The sequence below is a fragment of the Castor canadensis genome, chromosome 5 (assembly GCF_047511655.1).
Source record: "Castor canadensis chromosome 5, mCasCan1.hap1v2, whole genome shotgun sequence".
In the NCBI taxonomy this organism is placed as follows: Eukaryota; Metazoa; Chordata; class Mammalia; order Rodentia; family Castoridae; genus Castor; species Castor canadensis.
The window spans coordinates 171,605,518-171,628,231 of record NC_133390.1 but is presented as its reverse complement, the minus strand read 5'-3'; the positions used below and the strand labels follow the sequence as shown (position 1 = coordinate 171,628,231).

General features: G+C 53.0%; 1 protein-coding gene across 3 annotated transcripts in view; it reads right to left on the bottom strand.

The window, feature by feature from the left end:
* Positions 1 to 21,070, bottom strand: part of Bcas4 (breast carcinoma amplified sequence 4) — a 54,206-nt gene extending 33,136 nt beyond the window's left edge. For 2 of the 3 annotated variants that reach the window (XM_020175135.2, XM_074074979.1), the window contains exons 1-2: positions 20,904 to 21,070; positions 7,992 to 8,063 (exon numbers count right to left, since the gene is read on the bottom strand). In XM_020175135.2, coding sequence (XP_020030724.2) covers positions 7,992 to 8,063; positions 20,904 to 20,993 — 162 coding nt within the window. In that variant the 5' untranslated portion in view covers positions 20,994 to 21,070. The remainder of the gene's footprint in view (positions 1 to 7,991; positions 8,064 to 20,903) is intronic. The other variant, XM_074074978.1, reaches the window with a different exon arrangement.
* Between the last annotated feature and the right edge of the window lie 1,644 nt (positions 21,071 to 22,714).

Here is a 22,714-nt window from a genome sequence, read left to right as displayed (position 1 = left end):
GGCCCAGCACCCACAAGGAGCTGACCCTGTGTTGGCCTGGACACGGACCATCATGGCTCCTGCCAGACCCTGAGCCACAGGCCCAGCGAGGTGGTGCTTGGACTCCTGACCCTGGAAACCAGCACATCACAAACACCACTGTTTTCAGCCACTCATCGGATAACCTGTTATGCAGCAGGAGGTAACTAACACAGGGTGACTACGCAGAACAAGAGTTTAATTTAAAAATGTTTTGGGAAACTGCACCTGCTCTTCCTCCTCTTTCTGCCTAAGTACAGGACACACCTGAGGTTCTCATGGACATCTGTTCCCTCTGCCCTTCAGGGTGACCTCCTGCTAGCCCTGGTCTTTCCGAAGCCTCTTCTGTCCCTCCCCGGCTCTCAGCCCAGCATCCTCAGGGTTACTCCACAGTGCTGTATTATGTGAGCCACAGCCCCAGCCCAGGGACATTCCTTTCTCACATCTTGATCTTGCAACCCGAGGCCCAGGTCAGAGGCCCAATTAAACAGGCAAGTAATGGTATAGAACAGAGAGAGGTTTATTAATTGTCCAGAGTGTGCACAGAAGAGGGAGGGGAGGGGCAGATGTGTGGTCAAAGATGGGTCAGGCACAGTCTTGTCATGATAAGAAAGTCATTGTTACCTGGGGGGCAGATTTGACTGTCGTCAGATGTTTGTCCATCCACCTGTCACTCCAGAATCCAAGGTGACCATGGAAGACAATGGCTCAGAGCGAAGGAGGCTGAGCATTTGCCGGCCCAAGTGAAGAGTCAGCACTTTGGGAAAAGCAGTTTCTAACTACTGGGTATAATCTCACGGGGCTGGCAGTGAGGTCTGAAAGGGTGGCACCTGGCATCAGCTGCCTGGTTCAGTACCTGCCAACATCTTCACCAGGGCCCCAGGTCAGCTCCGAGCCTCTCTGTGCCTCCATGTCCACATCTATAAAATGGGGACAGGTCCTAATGCTTCCCTCAGAAGAACGCAGCAAGGGTGAAACAGGACCACGGTGTCTGAAGATGGCCATGGACGCAACTCATTCAGTCCACTAAGGTTCTGAGATTTGAACTGGACTGAATTTCCAACTTTAAAATTCAAGAGGGGTTTCTTGGAGAAATGGAGGGAAAGGGTGAGAGTGGAGAGAGAGGAGAGAGAGAGAGAGAGAGAGTAAGAGAGAGGACAGAGAGGAAGGAAAGGCAAGGGAAAGGCAAGGCAGGCGATGAGGCTGAGCATGCAAAGGACAGGAAGGCTGGGCGGCAGCTCAGGGGGCAGACTCGTGTACAGCATGCGCAAGGCCCTTGCTTCCATTCCCCAGCACTGCAGACAAAAAAGAAGGAACAAACAGCCAACCCAAAGGGGCAAAATGATCAAATATGAAGCAATCTGAACAAAATAAATAGCGTAGTGTTGGATTACAATCAGGACAACAAAATAAACACAGCTGGCCTTCCACACCCTTGGGTCACAGCCCTGCAGGGTCCACCAACGATGGGTCACAAATGTTTGGAAAAGCCCGTGTCTGTACCATATGGGCTTTTTGTCCTTGTTCCCTAACCAACTCTTTACACTGAACTATGTCATATTAGGTCCTGCAGGTCATCTGGAGGCACGTGGGGTTCTATGCAAACACCACACCACTTTGTACCAGGGGCTTGATCTTCCTCCGCAGATTCAGGTGACCGTGGGGGTCCTGGAACCTATCCCCGCTGAGGGATGGGCTGCACATACACATCTGATAGCCTGGATGGTCACACGGATATGGATGGGAAGTAGGAATGTCGCAGTGGAGAAGCCTGGTGAACACCCCCCATGCAGGCAAGGGAGTCCCCATCATGGTGATGCCATGGTGTACCCCATAGGTGGAGAGGAGAAGGCACCTCGCCTCTGGGCTCTTTCTGAAAACCCACAATCTAGTCTAACCATGAGAAAAACACCTGACAAAGCCAGATTGAGGGACCATCTATGAAACACCGTTCAAGGCAAGGAAAGCAAGGGGGGAGACGGAAAGTGTCCCAGACCAAGGAGACAGGACATCAGTGCCATGTGGCATCTGAGAGTGGGCCCTGGAACAGGAAGAGGGCATTGTGGGAAACCCTGAGAGAGGCCAAGCCTAGAGACGGGTTCCTTGTCTTAGCCAAGGTACACTGGTTGGTGGGACGTGCAAGCCATGGGAGAACCTGGGAACCCTGTGCTAGCTACAACTTTTCTGTAAATCTAAAACTGTTCCAAGATAAAATATGCGAATATGGTTAGGAAAACTTCAAGGGACCAAATCTGGACTTACAGCTTCTCAGCAGAGTTGTCAGCACCAGGCCTGAGCCCTGAATGTCCCAGGCTAGGCGACGACTCCAAAGGGCCAGAGCTACTGTCCACACGCCCCACCCCACTCTGGTACCTCTTCCCTGCTCCTTGGCTCCTGCCACATCCCACCTGGCCCCTGCAGGTACCTGCATTTGTGACCTGGGACAGGGAAAAATCCCTCAGAGTGCTTCCTTTCTTCCCCCAGAGAAGCCTTCCCTGGCAAGGACAATAGCCAGAGGTAACAGAGGGCAGATGGTCACTCGGCCCCAAGTCAGACCGCAGTGAATCAAGCCCAAGTCTTTCCTTCGTGTCTGTGTCTGAAGAATCAGACAGACAGGGGAAGGGAATGAGAACCAGGGCTTGGTCTTAGTGAAGGAAAGGTGTGGAGAGAAGACTCCAGAGCCCTCCCGCCCTCCTCAGAATCCAAAGGATTTGAAGAATCCCGGGGGCCGTCTGACATCCCTTCCCCCTTGCCTGGCATCGGCTTCTCCCTGTGTGGCAACCGCAGGCAGTAAGGCCCTGGGTGTACCTGCCAGAGGCAGCCTGCAGCCTGGGAAAGTGAGAAGTGCAGGAGGCAAGCCTGGGGGCTGAACGACCTCCAGACCTTTTTCAGGGCTCCCCCACAGGCTGGGAACAGTGAGAGGCACTAGAGTGTTGTTTAGCGTAGGTCCAGCAAGGGGCACATGAACCCAATAGAACACTCTGTGTCACGCAGCTGGGAAGAGGCCTGAGCAACAAGAGTGATTTCCTGTTCAGGCTGGGCTCACGGGTGATAAAAACCAAGGCTCCAGGAGACAAATGAGCCGGCCAAGGTCAAAGAGCTGGAGAGTGGGAGGCACAAGATAGCAATCCGGGTTGGTCAGAGGCCATCCCAACATCAGAGGTCTACAGACATGTTCTATCAGGCCCAGCCCGTGTTGGCCTGGCTTGATCTAACAACAAAACAAAAGCACAGGCTGGAGGAGTGAGTGGCTCAGGCAGTAGAGTGCCTGTCTAGCAAGCACAAAGCCCTGAGTTCAAACCCCAGTCCCACCAAAACAAACTAACAAACAAAGAAAAAAAGCACGCGCAAAAGAGAAGCCAAGAACTCAAATTCAGGATACACAACAGCCCACGTTCCACAGACAATGACCAGCTGGAGTTGGGGACAGGTGTCCCCTTCCATTGACCAGTCTCCACAGTGTCCCCAGCATGGAGCCCATGGCCTCCCAGTGCACTTTTCTTCCTACAGAGCCAGAAGAAGCCACATTTCTCTCCTCACATCCAACCCACTTCACATCGTCAGACAACAGGCACCTGAGTCTGCATGCGTGCCTCAGGCTGCTGTGAAAGGAGCAAAAATGAGGACTCGGTATCTGAGGGCCGCTGCCAGGAAGAACACACAGCCAGGTCCTTTAGCCAGGGGCCTGGCAGACCCTTCCCCGGCCTCTCCTCCCACCTCCCTGGAGCTTAAAAGTCTGGGCAGCAGGGACTGAGGTCATCACAGAGCAAAGCTGGCCGTCCAGGATGATGCGGTCCCAGGAAGGAGAGCCAAATGCACGTGACCAAGGTTGCACGCTCATGCCAAATGCAAGTGCTGGGTCAAGGCCAACAGGAAGTGTTCTCCATTTGTGTGAGCGAAGGTAGAGTCTGCTCCCTGGCAGAGGAGAGCCTGAGGCCTCTGGGGTTGCACAGGGCCTGGCCGAGCTGGCCAAGCCCCAGAAGGCACTGAGTTAGACAGCCTGACAAATTCAGTTACGTGGACATCATCAGTGTCCTGGCCCTCCAGGGCTCTGACAATGACATTAGTAGCTGCCATTTATTGCTCAGGGAACAAAAAGCAGACACCAATGCTTAGGAACAGTTTTTAATTTGAGTATAAATGACATAAGTGCCCAGGTCTTAAGTGGACAGCTCGATGACTTTGTACAGATGTTCACATCGGTGTAACTGTAACTCATACCTTTTTTTTTTTTGTGATTGGTTTTTTGAGATAGGGTCTCGCTAACTATTTCGCCCAGGCTGACTTTGAACCATGATCCTTTTGATCTCTGTCTCCTGAGTAGCTAGGATTACAGGCGTGAGCCTCTGCACCTGGCTTGTGTAGGAATCTTTGGGGGGACTGTTTTTGCTTCTCTTTGGCAATGACAGGATTACAGTTGCCAGGATGTTAGGGTAGCATGTTTAACTTCCTAAGAAACTGCCAAGGTGACTTCAGACGGGGCCGTACGTCTGCAGTTCTACAAGCAACAGAAAGTTCTGGTGCTTCTACATCCTGGCCAATACTTGTGACCTTGGAGGTTTTTAGAATTTGGTGTTCTCATGGATGGAGAGCACACTCCTCTGCTTCACCCGTCCCTCAATGGCTCTCTGTGGATGGGTAGCAACTGTAGTGGATGAAAGGAGGCCACAAGTTCTTTATGCTCCTCCCCCACACACAGGGGCTCCCACGTGCTCTCCCGGTGATTCTGGGGGGGCGCTTCGTGATTGCTTTGGCCAATAAATAGGACAGAAGTGACACTGTCCATTTGCATGTCCACGCCTCCAGAGACTCAATGATTACCACGTCCTGTGATGGCTATGTTGGGAGGAAGCCCAAGCCTGCACAGGGGAAAGGCTGTAGCGGGAGAGCCATGTCAAACCTGTCCCCAGCCACAGCAGCCAGCCCAGCCCGGGTCCCAGACAGGTGAGTGAAGGAGCCACAACCTGGGTGTGCCCACTCCTGCAAGTGCCGCAGGGCTCAAACAGCTGTCCCTGCTGTGCCCTGCTGCAGCCCGCACAATAACTTGGTGGTTGTTTCTCCAGCACTCAGTGTTAGGCCATGCTCTCATCGTCAGAACCATCGTCTCTCTTTTTCTGAGGAGAAAGTGTAGAGAGGGGACTGACATGCCCAAGGTCCCACAGTGACAGAATCTGAGTGTGGATTTCTACAGAAGGTCAAAGTAAATTGGGTGTCAGTGGCTCGCACCTGTAATCCTAGCTACTTGGGAGGCCGAGATCAGGAGGATCCAGATTAGAGGCCGGCCCTACATGGAAAAGGGCAGGTGCATAGCTCAAGTGGTAGAGTGCCTGCCTAGCAAGCATGAGGCCCAAAGGTCAAAAAAAAAGGAAGGTCAAAGAACAGAGTAGTAAATTTCAGTCACAGATCACAGAGAAGGGTCAAGGACAAACTGGTGGAGGAATCAGTACATCAGACAGGAAACTGGACTTTGAGTTCTAAGTCTGATTTTAACAGAGAGGAAGTGACTTCCCTCAAACCATGCAGCACAGACCCTAGCCCAGTCAGACCTCTAAACTGCTGGATGGTGTTTCTGAAGGCCGAGATGGGTTCAGAGACAGTGAGAGGGTCACACGTGATATCACCTGTCCTCTGTAGGTCTCCACTCACCTGGAGCTTAGAATTTAAAACAGCTGTAAAGAGAAAAGAATGTACCACACTGGCTACCTCTCCTCAGCCAAGAAGCCTCCTGACACTCGGGCGCAGATGCACCAGGAAGCCAGGCCACACAGATGGCGTCACACAGTACATCAGTGTGGGAACTGCAGACTCACATACTTCCAGGGGCCAAGAAAGACTGCACACTTGTGAAGCAGGCTGGGCATGGCCCTTCAGAGCAGACACACTGGAATAGACTCCTTGCCTCAAGGACAGACAGATGCACCCGCCGTCCAGCTCTTGGAGCATGGGAGTCCCTTGGTCTGGTTTCATCTTTTTGCTTTCAGTACGGGCCAAAGCCCAGCATGATGGACTCCGTAATGGCACACGGTGGCCATAGAGCCAGGGCCCCCTACGGAGTGGCAGGGCTGTGACAAGCTGGAGCTGACACCTGCCATCTGTGGAGGGTGGTGGAGGGGTGGATGCCTGCCTGGCGGGAGGGAGCACATCGGGGGACCAGATCCCTGCTTCTCCCACAGGAGCCAGAAATCCAGAGTTGGGTGTGAAACCCTAAAAATATCAGCAGCTGATTTCCATTTGTCTACAGATGCCAGTGTATCTGCGGCCAGGACTGGGCTGGGGTCATCCAAGCAAGCACAGTCTCAGTAGCTAGATCTTTGCTTAGGGGCGGGGGTGTGGCTTAAGTGGCAGAGCTCCTGCCTCATGAACGTGAAGTCTTGAGTTCAAATGCCAGTACTGTGCAAAAAGAAAAAGATCTTTGCTTGGAGTCAGACGGCCCTGATGCTGCCTGCAATCTTGGCCCCCGGGGAAGGGCGCCATGGGCCCCTCCTACCTGTTCACCAGACTCTTGTCCCAAGCTTGCTCTTCTGTCATGGAAGGCACCATGGGCCAATTAGCACTTGAGGACCAAGGTGCCCCTGGTCATCAGGGGAGGGGGGTGGGCACTTTCCACGTGATACCCACCACAGTGCCCCCAGACCCCCTACCTTGGTCCTGGCTGTTCCTCCCTCACCTGCTTCTCAAAGTGTTGCCCACTTCCCAGGCAGGACTGGTGGCTTCTGCTCTGGGGTCTTTTTGTGCCGTGAACACACACTCTCAAGACAGTGAGTGCTTCAGCACCAGCAGGGGACACTGCACCATACTGGTCTCCTCCACAGACCAGAGCCCGGGGCACAAAGATGGATCTGACCCTCAAACTTACCCAGGTCCTGGGCATGAGAGGGGGCCGTTTCTGGTGAGGAAGGATTAACCAGGCCTAAGTTAAAAGCTTTCTTGGTTACCTGGTCCCCACCTGGACGCACACTGTAGTCAAACACTGTCTCTCAAGAGTAAAGTCCACCATGGTCCTCTCGAAACCATTCCTGGGTTGCTCACTGCTGTGTCCCCAGAGGCGGGCCCAGGTAGGCTCCGAGTGTCTGTTGAGTGCACAGGGAGAACACCGTGCTTGACACAAAGTGAGGGCTCCCTAAACACCAGGCTGCTGTGACTGCTGCTGCTTGGGCTCTCAGACCCCTCTGGGGCTCTGGACCCTGTGCCCGGCAGGAACATAAGTCTCCACCCCAGGACCAGCCAGGCCGCCATCCTCTGCTGGGGAGAGGCAGGGCCTGGTCGCAACATGGAGCTCTACCCCTTAGGCCTACAGACAGAAGCCTCAAACCTGGTCTGCACTTAGTAAGTTTGGGATATTCTGGAAAATTCGATCATGGCTTCAAGAGGCCCCATGCCTGCCTGGCAACAATGCTGGGGTTGTGAGGGTCTGGAGGAGCTTTCTAGGGAACTCGAACCTTTTCTTCAGGGCCTAACGCATTGTCTCCATGTTCTTCCCCACCCATCCTAGGGGAGCTGATCCCCAACAAGCCAGGGTAGGAAGAAAAACTGAGAACGAGAGGATCCAGAAAGGAACTCATGCCCAAGCCCAGGGCCAGCTATGGCCCGGGCACCAGGCTCCTCCCACGCCTCGCAGGCCCCACGCCATTTCCTGGCCGCCTCCATGTTTGCAGGGCGAACTGCGCAGAGCTGAGGAGAGTTAAAGAGAGTTAAAATGCACTCCTGCATTGGTGCCCGAGAGTGCCACCTTGTGGTCCACTCCTGCTCCTCTGTGGAATGCAAAACCAACTGGGGGAAGGAGGAGATCAAGATGGCCGCCCCAGGAAGCACTGTGGGGAGGGAGGGATTGTATGTGTGTCTCCCCTCGCTGCTGGCCCATTCCTTCTGGTTGCTTAAATCACCACCAACATGGCTTCCCCAGAACACCAGTAAAGGCCGGGCCTGGAGTTGGGCCGGGCCTGAACCCCTGCCTCCCAGGCAGCCACACTCACCATGTCCGTGAGGCTGCAAAATTCTTCCAGCATGAGGAGGGTCCCCTCGATGGCCGCCTCCACCTCTCGAGCCTGCAAAGAGACACGGCCTGCAGCTCAGCAGTGGTTTCCAGGGAGACAAACACCCTCCATTTTTTTTTTTCAAGCAAACTTAATTAAGTCTTAGGCTTGTGGGCCCAGTTCCTTCTGGACCCCGTTCCCTTTCCAAGAACTCCCTAAAAATAGTGGTAACTGGAGCAATCTTGACACCTGTCCACAGAGGACTGGGTAAAGCCACCTGGGACCATCCACTTCACGCACCTTCAAAAGAGAGGGGATAATTAAATACTAGCAGGAAATAACAAAAGCTACCCTATCCTTCCAGGTATCTAGAGAGGAACATGAGGCTCAGAGAGGTGAGGTAACCTAGCCAAAGTCACACAGCTAACAAGGTAGTGGAGGGGAGGTAATGATTCTAAGGTAAGTCCCACAGCCTCAAAGCCTGTGCTTATAAACACAGAGACATGTCCCGAGAAACCACAGATAGGAAGAACAAACTGCAGAAGACATAGCAAGGAAACCTCTCTGTCACCAGGCACGAAAACGACCATCTAACAGAGAAGGCCTCAAATTGTATGGCCAATGGTCGTACTCATGTTAAAGGTGACACAGTGTTCAGAGGACCTGTGGACTCTCTCAGCCAGGCTTGCTTGGCCCTGGGGTAGACACTGGGGTGGGGGCTCTCCCAGGGAGACTGAGGGTTCACAGCTTGACAGTTACCAGGTCCAGGCAGCCACACAGAGGATCAAAGAGGCCATGGGAGAGCGGGGCTTGGTGGCAGAGCACAGGTGTACCAAGCGTGAGGCCCTGGGTTCCATCCAATAATAATAAAATAATCATGGCACTGAAAATTTCCTGATGGGCTGGGCTGTGGCTGAGAGGTAGAGGGCTGGCCTAACCTGTGGGAGGCAGGGGGCTCCATCCTCAGCACTGAAGAAAAAGAAAGGAAAGGAAAGAAAAAAAACAAAGAGCCACTGGGCTTGTGGGCAGCAGAAAGGTTCCTGAGTCTTGAGAAGTCACCAGCAGCCACTGGGAAACATGGGCCCTTCCATTTGTCAAGAGAAGCCAGAAATTCTAATTTTATGGGAAGCGTCCCAGTTTCTAAACGTTGGCATACATTAAAAAAAACAACCTTTAATGCTCCGATGGCATGGCCCTGGCAGCAGACAGCCCCTGCTTTGCCTTTTTGTGCAGAAATCAGTCTGGACTGTCCCCTCGAGCCTGTCCTCCTTTGTGACAAGAAGCCTGGCGTGGGCTGCTGTTACTCTAGCCACTAGGCCTGGAGGACTTTCTTGTTTTCCCAGATGCCAGCCCCTTGCTCTGGCTGTCCCCATGACCCTGGGGCAAGAGGCTGGAGTGGATGTTGCTGAGCGGGCCTGGATGCCCCCACACCTGGAGGCCCCCCGCCCCCCACTTGTCCCTCCCTCCCCCAGGTTCCTACAGCACCAGGTGGCTGCCTCCAGCGTGAGCCATCGCTACCACAACAAAATAAACCACTGTACAAGAATCGTCTTTCCGCTGGGGTATAAATAGTGCCGGTTGCAATTTTCAACTCTGGAACCTTCGGCTCACAGCTGCTTCTATTTCTGGGCCTCAAAAAGGAGGTTTGACAGGAGAAAGGGCTACAGCGCGGGGAAGGCTGGGAACATGGAAGAAGATCCTGCAGCCCCCCCAGGAGGAAGCTCGGGTAAAAGAGGTCACTTGTCACCATGATGCTAGGGAGAAGGATGGAGGATGCGGAGACCCCTGGGACAGACAACACAGACCCAGCCCCCACCCGGGGCCACCAAGGCCCCCAGCCCCAGCTGAACAGGAAGTCACCACACAGCATGCTTTGGAAAGCTCAGAAGGGACGTGGCACGGGGACTGAGTGTCAGTGGTAGAGTGTTGGCCTAGTGGGAGTGAGGGCACGGGTTCCATGCTCAGCACAGACAGGAAGGGGGAGAGAGAGAGAGTTCCATGTTCAAGTCCATCCTAGGTTCAGACCCCATCTTCTCTTCTGCCAGCCATGGGACCTTAACTCAGTGGCTTAACCTCCGCATTTCAGTGGCTCACTTGTGACAGGGGCCATTACACTCTGGTAGCAGGGTTGTCAGGAGGTCACCCTGACATCAGAAATCAAACAGCAGAGCATCGATGCATGACGGGACACAGCAGAGGACTCTTTGTGTCCCCCCCCATGATAAAAGTCATGGCTAATCCTTCCACTCTCACAAGAGCCTGCTGGGTGGGAGCTGTTATTTCCCTTTGTATGGACTGAGCACCCGATGATCAGAGAGGTTAAATCACTTGCTGAAGGTCACACAACTAATAAATACTGAAGCCAGAATGTGACCCTGAGCACTCTGGCCCCAGAGCTGAAATCTACAGTCATGAAAGATGCTTTTTTGTTGTTGTTGTTGTTACTGCTGCCTGTCATCTGTGGTCTCTCTCCCCCACCCTTCTCCTGAGACCTAGGGAGGTGCCGGACAGCAGGAAGGAGCAAAGAAAGCATTTACTGTCTGGCAAACTGAGGGAGGACCAAGGCTGACTGCCCCACAGGCCCACAAGTCATTCGTGGGACAACTTTCTCTCAACTTACTCCCTTAAGTGGCCTCAGAAGTGAGTCCCACCAGCCGGAGCAAAATGAAGGCCTCGCTGTTCTTTGCACCACCCTGGGCCTAAATTGTTCTAGTTTTCGAGGAAAGAAGTAAAAAGGCTCACTTAGGTGACATGGGGTGGCTGGGATAGATGGAGCATGGGCAGTTTTTACCAGGTGTGAATCCTGGCTTTTGCCTTCTTCCCTGTCCCCCTTCTCTCAAAGTGAGAGCCAAGCTTCCCAACTGGGCAGACAGAAAACCTGCCGAGGGGCTGTCCCTGCCCACCGAGAGACTGGCACACAGGGACGAAAGGATCCTCTGCCCACTGTCTTCTCCAACCCAACATAGGGAAACCTCTGTGGCGCTCAGGCCAGAGCTCAGTTCCCTTGACTCTTCTCTCTCTTTCACTGCGTACCCCACCCAACCTGTCAGCAAATCCCTGCAGTTCCAACCTCAGAACGCATCCAAACTCCTCCACCTCCTCTCACCACTCTGCCCAAGGCACCATCATCATTTGCTGGACTCTTGCAGTAGCCAGGTCCTCCACTTCCTGTTCTGCCCCCTTCAATCTGGGCTGGTGAGTGGCTCAAGTGGTAGAGCGCCTGCCTAGCAAGCACAAGGCCCTGAGTTCAAATCCCGGTGCTACCAAAATACAACAACGATAAAACCCCCTCTTTGGCTCAGAACCTTCCACAGGACCACTCCACACTCAACAGTGAGCGTGAGGGGTGGTGGCGATGTGAAGCGGTTGGAGCCTCGCACAGTGGCGGAGGGAACGTGAAATTGTGCAGTCCCTGGGGTAACTAGTCTGGCAGCAACACACAAGGGATACTGAGTTACCCTGTGACCAAGTGATATGCTCAGAAGAACTGAACAGGCACTCTTACAAAATGCACACGTTACTCATAATAGTAAAAAGTAGGAAGAAGTGCTCGGTGGTGCACACCTGTAATCCAGCACTCAGGAGCTGAGTGGCTCAGGTTTGGGTAGCTTGGAAAGTAGCACAGTGCTCAATGAGTACTCACTCTAGGCAAGAAAGGAAGGAGGAAGGGAGGAAGGGAAGAAAACCCAGGGAGGTGAGGAGGGAGAGCTACCGCCCAGGACAGCAGCACAGATGGCTCTGTTGCCTAACACTGCCTTTCATTTCCTTGTGCGGCTGAGGATGGAACAGAGGGCATGGGCGCTCGACGCTGAGCCACACCCAGCCGGTGTCTGGACTTCTCTGTGCTTCAGTTTCCCCATCTGGAAGAGGGGTGCCTCCTCTTTCTCCCTGGCTCGGTATGGGGGAGGCAGGGCCCCCCTCTGACTCAGGATGGAAACTGAGGAAGTCAGCTGAGGAGTCTCTCAGGGTCACCCCCCGGTGAGATTCACTCTCCATACAACATGTGATGTCATTTGGACCCTAGAGGGTCTCCAAGCACAGATAAACACAGAAGTCAGAACACAGAGGAAGTAAGTAGCCAGGCCAGCTTCCTGCTCTAGACAGACAGAGTTTACTTTTTCTCTAAGAAAACAGCGGCACAAACTCAGTAACAAACAGCAGCTGAAGATCAGCCTCCTGGTCAGAGGGATGGCAGGGAGGGGTGGGGACTGTGGCAAATTGGAGACCCCATGCCCCATCTAAAGAGGTAGTCCCCACTGGGCTCTAGTTTGAGCCAGGCAGGATGTATCCTACCTGTGGTGGTCCATACAAACAGTGGTGCAGGTGTTTACAATTTTAAAACAGCTGAAGCTTAACCAGGTGCTGGTGGCTCATACCTGTAATCCTAGCTATTCAGTGGGCAGAGATCAGGAGGATTATGGCTCAAAGCCAGCCTGGGCAAATAGTTCTCGAAAAAAACTCATTGTAAAAAAGGGATGGCAGAGAGGTTCGAGGTGTAGGCCCTGAGTTCAAACCTCAGCACCACACACACAAAAAAAAAAAGGTCAAAGCTAACATAATAACTTCAAAAAAAATCACTACGATGGTGAAATAAACCTGTCTGGGGCTGAATGTGGCCTTGAAGGCTCTGGCCAATCTATGTCTTTAAAATACAAATGCTTGGAAGATGCAACACTAGAGACAGCAGCACATTGGGGGAGTGAGGCTTCAGGAGAGCAGTTTCTTTTGGGGACACAGGCAATGAAAATGTCATAAAATCTGATGGTTGCAGAAAATGTTCTCAAATCTATTACGGTGACTAGACAAAAAGCATTAAATTGTATACTTTAAACAGATACACGGGTGCATTTGCACACCCGCACACATACACACACCCCACTGAGAATTCTCTTAGAAACCACAATGGCTGGGTACTGGTGGCTCATGCCTGTAATCCTAGCTACTCAGGAGGCAGAGATCAGGAGGATCACGGTTCGAAGCCAGCCTGGGCAAATAATTCAAGAGACCCTATCTCGACAAAAACCTTCACACACACACAAATAAAAGGCTGCTAAAGTGGCTTAAGGTGAAGACCCTGAGTTCAAACCCCAGTACCGCAAAAAAAAAAAAAGAAAAGAAAGAAACCACAATGTCCATGCAGCCAGGCAGAAAAAGCAGCTCAGGATGAGAGGGAGGTGGGAAGGAAATACCAGGAGCCTTGCCTGCCTTAGGTCTGTCCTGCCAACCAGGAAGCGTCTCTGGGGGGATCCCAATCCACTTCCCAAGGAAGTCCTGGTCCTAAGGGACCCCTGACTTCAGTGCTGATCACTTTTCCACACTCATCATGACCCTGACTTCCAAGGAGGCCATTCAGCAACAATCACCAATACTTCAAACGCTGCTCAGACCCCTAGACTGAACCATTTCCCTCCAAATACTTACCGGACATATTTGCATAAATGCAAATGACATGCAGGGAGCTCTTCTTTTCTTTTTGAACTCAGTGCCTCACACTTGCTTGGCAGGTGTTCTACCACTTGAGCCATTCCACCAGCCCTGATTATGTGTTGGGTATTTTTCAGATAGATTCTTGCAAACTATTTCCCCAGGCTGGTTTCGAACCTCTATCCTCCCGATCTCAGCCTCTAGCTGCACGGAGCTTTTCATTGTAGCATGCTTAGTGACAGCAAAAGACTCGACATAACCTAAGTGTCCATCGACAGAAGAACAGTCACCTAAATTATAGGTCAGCAGATGCACATCTGCGTAGCTACCAAAAGCGACTGGGCTCCCTGTACTCCTAAGGGAAGGCCTGTAAGGCATGCTGGGTAAGAAAGGAGCAGAGCACCTGGTTGGCAAGTGTGAGGCCCTGAGTTCAAACTTCAGCACCACAAAAAAAAAAAAAGCATGAGAAAGGAGCAGAGACAGATGGGGCGACAGTGCCCCAATACCTGTCCGCAGGGGAGCCATGGCGCAGTGCAGTGGATGTGAGGAGCGGGTGGGAGGGTCCCACTCACCACCCGTGACTGCTCCAACATATATGCACTTCTTAAAAATTTAAAACAAAACTCATTTGTAAAAAATACAACTTCAATTTACTTTAGAAGAACCCCAAGCCAAATTTTCCTCTAGCGGCAGCAAACGACTAAATTCAGATGTGTGACTCAACAGGGACAGCAGCTGGCTCGTTTGGACAGCGCCTTCAGCAACTGTGTGTTGCAAACCCAGCTCTGGAGTCTGAAGTCACCAAATGTATGTAGGCGCAGAGGGGACCTCAGACTTCAGGGCCTGCCCTTGGCTGTCCTGGGATGAAATCCCTCATGTTCAGCCCAAAGGAGGGCTGCAGTCACCTGCCTTCAAACACAGCAAACACTGTTACGTGTGGCAGGTCGCCTCAGCCATGAGCCCCTAAGGATGGGACACCCCATGCTCTGGCACCTGGCACCTGCTCAATGAATGCGACCGTAACTCGTGTTCCCTCAGCTGCTCTGATGGGCCCAACCTCCACCAACAAGTTTCTGTGGATTATCTTATCCAACCACAACCACCCTATGACATGAGGAGTGGAGCCACAGGGAGAGGACAGACACAGGGATCCTGAGCCCCATCTTCCTGCCTCTCAGCCCTCCCAGGCAGGGGCACAGTGAGGACGTTCACAGGCTGTAAAATAAGTTTCTTCAATCCACACCGGGCTCGACCTTGGAGCCAGCAGGACAGTGGGGCAATGATTTCGGAAGCCGGGCATGTGCAGATGTTGGGATGGGTCCCACATCCACCAAGGTGAGCGAGCCTGAGGCCACAGCCAAGTCCAGACCAGAACAGGTGGGCAGCCCCAAGCAGCTGGCCATCAGAACCTCCTGCGGGCCATACAGAAGCCAGATCTCCACGGCTGTGCCCCTCAGGGTGACCGCACAGTCCATGATCCACCAGCAGCCAGAGTGATGTTCCTGAAGGCTCATCAGACTCTCTGCTCCCAGGCTAAAACCCTTCTGGAGACTTCTTCCAATCTCAGTGCCCAGGGAGCACCCACACCCCTGAAATCAGAGTGTCCCGGTGGGAGGCAGGCAGCAGGACTTTCTGCAAAGAACCCCAGATGATACCCACATTTGCACGGTCCTAGAACCACGCCAACCCAGCACCCCAACCATGGCTCCCCACTCTCACCCGCCCCTGTGATGGGCTCAGTTGAACCTCTTATTTTTAGACACATAAAATATGTATTTTCTGCCTTATGGTTGTATTTTTACAAAGACTGTGGAGCACGGTGTGCCCTGATGTGACCACTAGAGTGACTTCAGCCACTGGAAGGACACCTGGCCACCAGCCATGCTAGGGTAGGGGCTGTTCCACTTTTTTTTTTGGCAGTACTGAGGTTTGAACTCAGGGCCTCACACTTGCTAGGCAGGTGCCACTTGAGCCACTCCACCAGCCCTGTTTTGTGTTGAGTATTTTTTGCCATACTAGGGTTTGAACTCAGGGCCTACAGCTTTGAGCCACTCCACCAGCCTTTTTTTTGTGATGGGTTTTTTTGAGATAGGGCTTCATGAACTATTTGCCCAGGCTGGCTTCAAACTGCCATCCTCCTGATCTCTGCCTCCTGAGTAGCTAGGATTACAGGCGTGGGCTACCAGTGCCCAGAAAACTTATTTGTTTTAAGGCTTCTCCTCAGAGGCTGAAAGCCAGCAGGCCTGGAGCCCTCCTGAGATGACAAGCTGTGTCTGTGCCCTGCTGGCACACTGTGGATATAGTTAGGAATGTCCTTCAGAGGTGGCAGCTCCTATCCAAGTGCCCGCTATGGCCTTGATTCTGAATCAGGGAGCCCTACAGCTCAGGCCTCCTGTGCCTGGTGGCCACAGCAGCCACTCCAGCCGTAGGGCACTTGCACAGCCACAAGAGTCCACAGGTCTGAACCCAACTTGCCCCTGCTCACGCCCAGCTCAGAGCTTGATCTATGACCCTCAGACAGAATCCACACTTCTACCCACGTCCCCCACACCTGCAGATCGTGGAGCTCCAACCAATGAACTAGGTCCTCCCACCAGAGGACACGCGCTGGCATAGCCTCGCCCAGCCTCCCTCCAGGGGGCGTCTTCTCGAACAGGGCATTTGCCACCGTTTGGTTACAGTCCTCCCTCTGTATCCCGATTCCAGGACTTCTGCAAAATCTGAGGGTGTTCAAGCCCCTTACATAAAGAGAGTACCGTGTGCATAGAACTTACACACATCGCTCTCACATTTTACATCAATTCTAGATAACTTCTGACACCTACCAGAAAGTAAACACTGTGTCAGTAGCTACCATATGACTCCTCCTCCTCTTCTTTGCAGTGCTGGGGGAGTCCAGGGCCTCCCGCCAGCTAGGCAAGCGCTCCGCCACTGACCACACCCCAGACCTGCACTGCCTTGGTTAAGCCTGCAGACGGAGCCCCTGGGGACACAGCGCAGTTGGCACCATCCCATCTTCATTGGGCTGCTGTCTCCCCATCACAACACTAGGCCTTGGGGGCCGACGCTGTGTCCCCAGTGTCCAGTGTCCGCATAGAGCGGGTGTGCCAAAAAGATCTGAATAAATTAATGCAGAAACAGAATGCACTGTGCCCAGGGTACATCTACAGACTTCAATCCAACATCAAATTCAACGTCCACAGGTCAGCCGGGCAGGACGTCAGAAGGTTCCCCATAGGCACACCGTGTGTTTACAGGTCAGACGCAACGGAACATTTTTAGATTCTGCAAAGAAATGTCCTCTCATATTCTTCTTGAAACTTAAGGGTATCTTTGGCTAATTTATGTTTTCATGGTGTAGATGAGTAGCTCCCCTTCCTCTTACCATGACTACAGAGAAACCACAAGTTCAAGCACAAGGGTATATGGCAACAGACAACAGCCTTCACATGAGGGAGGCAGTAGGGACTAGTGGGGTCTGTGCCAAAGAGAGTCCACAACTAAGGAAGGTGGACCTGGTATTACCCAACTGTCCAAAATAACAAGAAACACATTTTTTCCAAGAAAATTCTCCATTAAACACCCCCCCCCACCCATGTGGACTAAGCTGATGAGCACAGAGGAAGCACTGAATTTTGCCTCTGGGCCTGTTTGCAACCCTGCATCAGCCCACACGTGACTAAGGTTCCCAGGTGCACATTCACCCAAGCAAAGCAAAGACACTGAGTGTAAGAATGTACTGACATCCTTCACTTCCTCCCATCTATGCATGTGCCCCTTCTGCAGGCCGAACCAGTCCTGGTCCCAGCTGAAGAGCCACATGGAGCTCTGGGAGGACCTGGCCAGGAGGGTGCCTGAGCTCAGCCACAGAAGCCCTGAGGTCCCCAATTCCCGATCCTGGGAACCTAGAGGTGCACATCTCTCTCCCGCCATCATGCAGGCTGCTGAAACTTCCCCCAAAAGAGGAAGTTTAAGCCTGGCACTGGTGGCTCATGCCTGTAATCCTAGCTACTCAGGAGGCAGAGATCAGGAGGAATATGGTTCCAAGTCAGTACTGGGCAAATAGTCTGCGAGACCCTATCTCAAAAACACCCATTACAAAAAAGGGCTGGTGGAGTGGCTCAAGGTGTGGGCCCTGAGTTTGAACCTCAGCACCACAAAAAACCAAAATAAAATAAAAAAGAGGAAGTTCAAACTAGAGAGAGAGAGATAAAGAAACTGAAAATAGCCAGGCACTGGTGGCCACCTGTAATCCTAGCTACTGGGAGGCTGAGATCAGGAGGATCAAGATTCAGGAGACCCCCATCTCCAAAATAACCAGAGCAAAATGGACTGGAAGAGTGCCTCAAGCAGGAGAGCGCCTGCTTTGCAAGCCCAAAGCCCTGAGTTCAAACCCTAGTCCCACCGATAATAATAATAATGATGATAATAATAAAAGAAAAACTGAAAATAGCAACTTGCTTGCCAATCAACCTCGGGACACTGCCCTCCAGTGACTCCCCCCACCCCTGCTCGGGGAAGGCAGTGCCAACCACAGGTCCAGCCTCCACTCATCTCACTATCCACAGTCCTGCTCCTCCCTCCATCAGCTGCTCTGCTTCCCCAAGAATGCCCTGCTCTGCCCCTCAGCAGGGCCTTGCTGTACCCCTGGTGGGGGATTTTTCTCCTCAGGCTGGCCAACTCCTGTTCACACTTCAGGGCTCATCCCTTAACCATGCTGGCTCAGGAAAGCCCTCCCAGATCACACGCAGACAGTAACCTTCTACCCACTCTTCTGACCCACCGACCTCCTCATTCCTGCACATCTCCAATGTTTACCATTCAGGTCTCAGTTTCATTGAACAGACCATCCCCCACCATGACTCCCCGTAACCAGGTGTCTCTGGCTCCAGGTAGGACCTGGCAAGAGCAGGGACTTCAGATGTGGAATGAAGCAGGCCCTAAGTCCAGGACATCCATGGCTGACCTCAGCCACACTGAGATGCCTATTGCTTCATTTAAAAGCTGAAGATAGCCAAGCGTGGCAGTGCACATCTGTAATCTAGTCAGGAGGCTAAGGCAGAGGAGCAACAGTTCAAACCCATTGTAGGCTACATAACAAGTCGCTATCTCAAAAAAATCAAAGCCCAAAGCAAAAGCCCAGCGTGGGAGAAGGGCTGGCAGGGAGGGAGCCAGACTTCCCTTTTCTGGCTCATTTGCTCCCAGGGACCTGCTAATGAATTAAGCTTTAGTACAGTGACTCTGCTCTGGCCCGGTGGGTGGCTGTCTCCTTGGTAAATAAACTTCAGCAAGTGCTTCAAGAGGGCTTATTGCTGTGCGGTGCTAGAGGAAGTTGGGGACCTGTGTCACACCCCTCACAAATGAGCATGAGTCAACAAGTTCAGGAGGTAGAGGAGCCCTGAGTGTGCGTCTCCTGACAGAGAGAACATGATGCTGGGGTTCACCGCTGGGCACAGGCACACTCACTGCAAGGGAGAGGACAAGAAATACACTCAGGGTGCTAAAAGCAGAGAAAAACAGTGGGTAACCTGAGCACCCACCCCTGAGTCCCTGGGTGGCCAGACCAAGCCATGCCAGGGCTCAGCCTCAACCCTTTACAAACGGCTCGTAAATGACACTGCACAAGGCCAGCTGCTTTAAAATGGACGTAACAGCACCCTGGCTGCAGGGTCCCTGCTGTGATACAGGACATCATCTTTGAGAGCAGCATGTACCTCAGGAAATCAGAGCAATTGTTATTTTGTTGTGGGATCCTAGGAAGCCAAAGAACGCTGTAGACCAAGCTCTAGCATGGAAGCCACCAGCCCCAGGGGACTCGGGAGCACTGAGATGTACGGTCCAAGCAGATGTGCTAAAAGTTCGGGAAAGTTTGATCTTAAAAAGTTGGTCAAGTTTCATTTGTCTTTTTATGCTGATTATATGTTGGAATGATATTTTGGAAACTGTTATTTTAAATATGGTGAAATTAATTTCACCAGCTTCTTTTTCACGTAGCCCTTAGGACGGTTAAAATTGCAGAAGTGGTTCACATTTGTGGCTGCAATTATACTTCTTTCTTTTCTTTTCTTTTGTGGTTCTGGAGCTTGAACTCAGGGCCTCCCACACTTGCTAGGCAGAAGCTCTATCATCTGAGCCACTCCCCAGCTCCATTTTCTTTTTGTTCTTTGTGGTGCTTGGGCCTTGCAAATGCTCCACCACTGAGCTACACCCTCAACTCTTGGTTTCTGAGACAGGTTTTACCATGTAGCTCAGGCTGGACTCCAACTCCTGGTCTTCCTGCTTCCTCCTCCAGAGTGCTGGAATTACAGCTATGCGCCATGGCACCAAACTTCTATTTGACAGGCCTATGGATACACACTGACACAGAAATATGCCCAGGCTACCTTTTTTTTTGGGGGGGGGGTAGGAGTAGGTAGTGGGTTTTGAACTCAGTGCCTACACTTTGAGTCACTCCACCAGCCTTTTTTTTTTTTTTTAATTTTTATTGTTTTATTATTCATATGTGCATACAATGCTTGGGTCATTTCTCCCCCCAGCAGCCCTTTTTTTGTGATAGGTTTTTTTGAGATACGGTCTTAGGAACTATTTGCCCTGGCAATCCTCCTGATCTCTGCCTCCTGAGTAGCTAGGATTACAGGCATGAGCGACCAGCGCCAGGCTCCATGCTACTTCTTAAGTTGAGACATAATTCACATACCATAAAACTGACCCTGTCTTAAAGTGTACGATCGGGTGGTTTCAGTATATTTGCAAAGTCGTGCCTCCACCACCACCATCTAATTCCACATTTGCATCAGCGGCAAAAGCAGCCCCATACCCTGCCATTAGCAGGCCCTGCCGGTTCGCTGTGCTGTTAGGGTGAAGGAAGGCTGTGGATCTGGTGATGTACACAGCTGTGGAAACGGTATCTGCACACGTTGAGTGCATCTGCGAACCCCGCAACGATGGACAATCCGTTAACACCGGTTTTCCCCGGGAACCAGAACTGGGGAGTGCGGGGGAGAGGGAGGTTCATCCTTTAACTCTCCCGAGCTGCCTTTGGGTTTAAACAGTGAACTTGGATAAGTAAACTTTTTCACAGCGCGGCCAACACACCTACTGCCTGCAGCTGGAAGGAAGGTCTAGCTTTAGAGCCATTTTGCATTATGCTTTTAAAATAGAGACGTGGCAACCCTAGGGGCCCGCGGCCTCTGGCACAGCGGGGAGAGAAGGGGAAGGGGCAGCAGGGGTCAGCAGGGGACAGGAGGGGATGGGACCTGCCGGTCGCCGCAGAGCCCCGCGTGGCACATGGGGACCCGGAGCAGGCGCGACGTGCTGCGCATCCCTGGGTGGCCCCGGGTACCAGCGCGCCCCGCGTCGGAGGCGCCCTCGGCCTGTGCGCCCCGGTGCGAGAGGATGCTGCGGGGGACGCCGCGGGACGCCATCTGGGTTCGGGGCCCCGATCCCCAACCTGATCCCACCCTCTCCCTCCACGCCCGCCGTCCCTACCTCTGCCCCGGGCTCGGGGGTCAGGAAGAGCGCGAGCTCGCGCGCCCCGCTGCGCACCGGCTCCGGCCGGTCGGCATCCACGAGCAGCATCAGGACGGCGACAGGGTCTGGCAGGCAGACGCAGCTGCGGAGCCGTGGCCGCGCCCGGGCCTCGGAGCCCCGCCCCCAGCCGCTGCAGGCCCCGCGGCCCGCCTGGCGGAGGCGGGGCAGGTGTGCCGCGGACTCAGCGGCCGCCGAGCGCGCAGCGCCACCCAGTGGCGCGCTCGCGCACTGCGCCCGCCCTTGCAACACCTGTGGTCCAGCGGTCTGCAGTGTCCCGCAGATCGCAGTCCCCTGGGCCTGCAACCTTCCAGAGCCCGGCCCGCACACAGCCTCCGGGTGAGACCGGAGCGTCAGTACAGGTTGAAGCTCACCAGCTGCTTCCAACAGACAGCCAAGTTTGAGAGCGAGGACCCGAGTGGAGACCACCTCTTGCCGATGGAATTCCGGCAGGGCAGTGGTTCCCACCCGGCTGCACATCGGAAACCCCCGGGAAGCTTTTAAACGTCCGCAGCCAGGCGCCCATGAAGTCAGGATGGAGGGGGTGCGGCCGGGTGACTCCTGGGCCAAGGCGTGCTAGCCACGCTTTGCTCTGCCACCGACCGAGCTTGCTTTAGAGAAAATAAATAAATAAATAAAAGAAAACTCCCTGGGGCAATTCCGATGTCCGTCCAGGATCCAGGGCCGCTGTCCGCTTTCATTTAAGGTCGTCAAAGTGCCAGCTTAGTGAGGCAAGCCTATAATCCCAGCACTCAGGGGACTGAGGCAGGAAGGCCACCCTGGGTGACATTTGGAGACCCTGTGAAAGACGGAGAGTGGGAGAAAGGGAGGAGAGGGGGAAAGAAGGAAGGGAGGGAGGGGAAAGAGAGAGGGAGGGTCGGCCAAGTTTCTGCTTCCAGGCCCATCTTAAGCAGCTGCTTTGCTCAGGAGATAGGGGAAGGCTGCTGTAGCAGTCCTCTTTCTTTTAGGGGTAGCTTTTAGAACAAGTTTCCCCCGGAGGAGTCTTGTCTAAACCGTTCAGATGTCCTGGACCTGGAGAGGGCGTCACACTCCCCCAAAGCAATGCAAGTGAGGAAATTCTTGGGGGCGGGGTTATAGGGAAGCCTAGAGTTTTGATTTTTCATGTAAGGACTTTTCTTTCAAAATTCAGTTTTGCAATAACCTGGGTTTAGGGTTGCAAATAAATACATAGAGCATCCCCCACTCTCTTCTCCCATTAAATTTGAGCTTGCTCTCTGTCTGGTGACCTTAGGTGAGATCTAAACATGCACCTGATTTGCCTTTAGGGTGACCCATGTAGATTCCTACCTCCAAGTCTCTGCTGGGGGATTTCTCTCGCTCCTCACCAAACATTCATGTTGCAGGCAAGAGTCATTTTCTGGAAAATTGTTGGCAAAGACAAGTCCCAGATGCTAGGAAAGGGAGTTTTATAGGAGTTCACTGGGCCGCGCTCGGCCATTTATCATTGTCTTGATTTACTCAGTGTCCAGGCCTTGCCATAAGTCACCCTCACACCGGCTGGGGACCTTATGGAAGGTTCCCAGAACTGGCGAATAGACCTGAGCGCAAAACTACCCCACGAGTAAATGTCAGAAACCCCAGGCCAGGGGTAAGTGAGAGGGAGAAGGGTCTGTGGGGTGTCTGTCATAGATACACAGTTTTTTCTTTGATTTTGGTGGGACTGGGGTTTGCACTCAGGGCTTTGTGCTGGCAAAGCAGGGTCTCTACCACTTGAGTCACACCTCCAGTCCATTTTGCTCTGCTTATTTTGG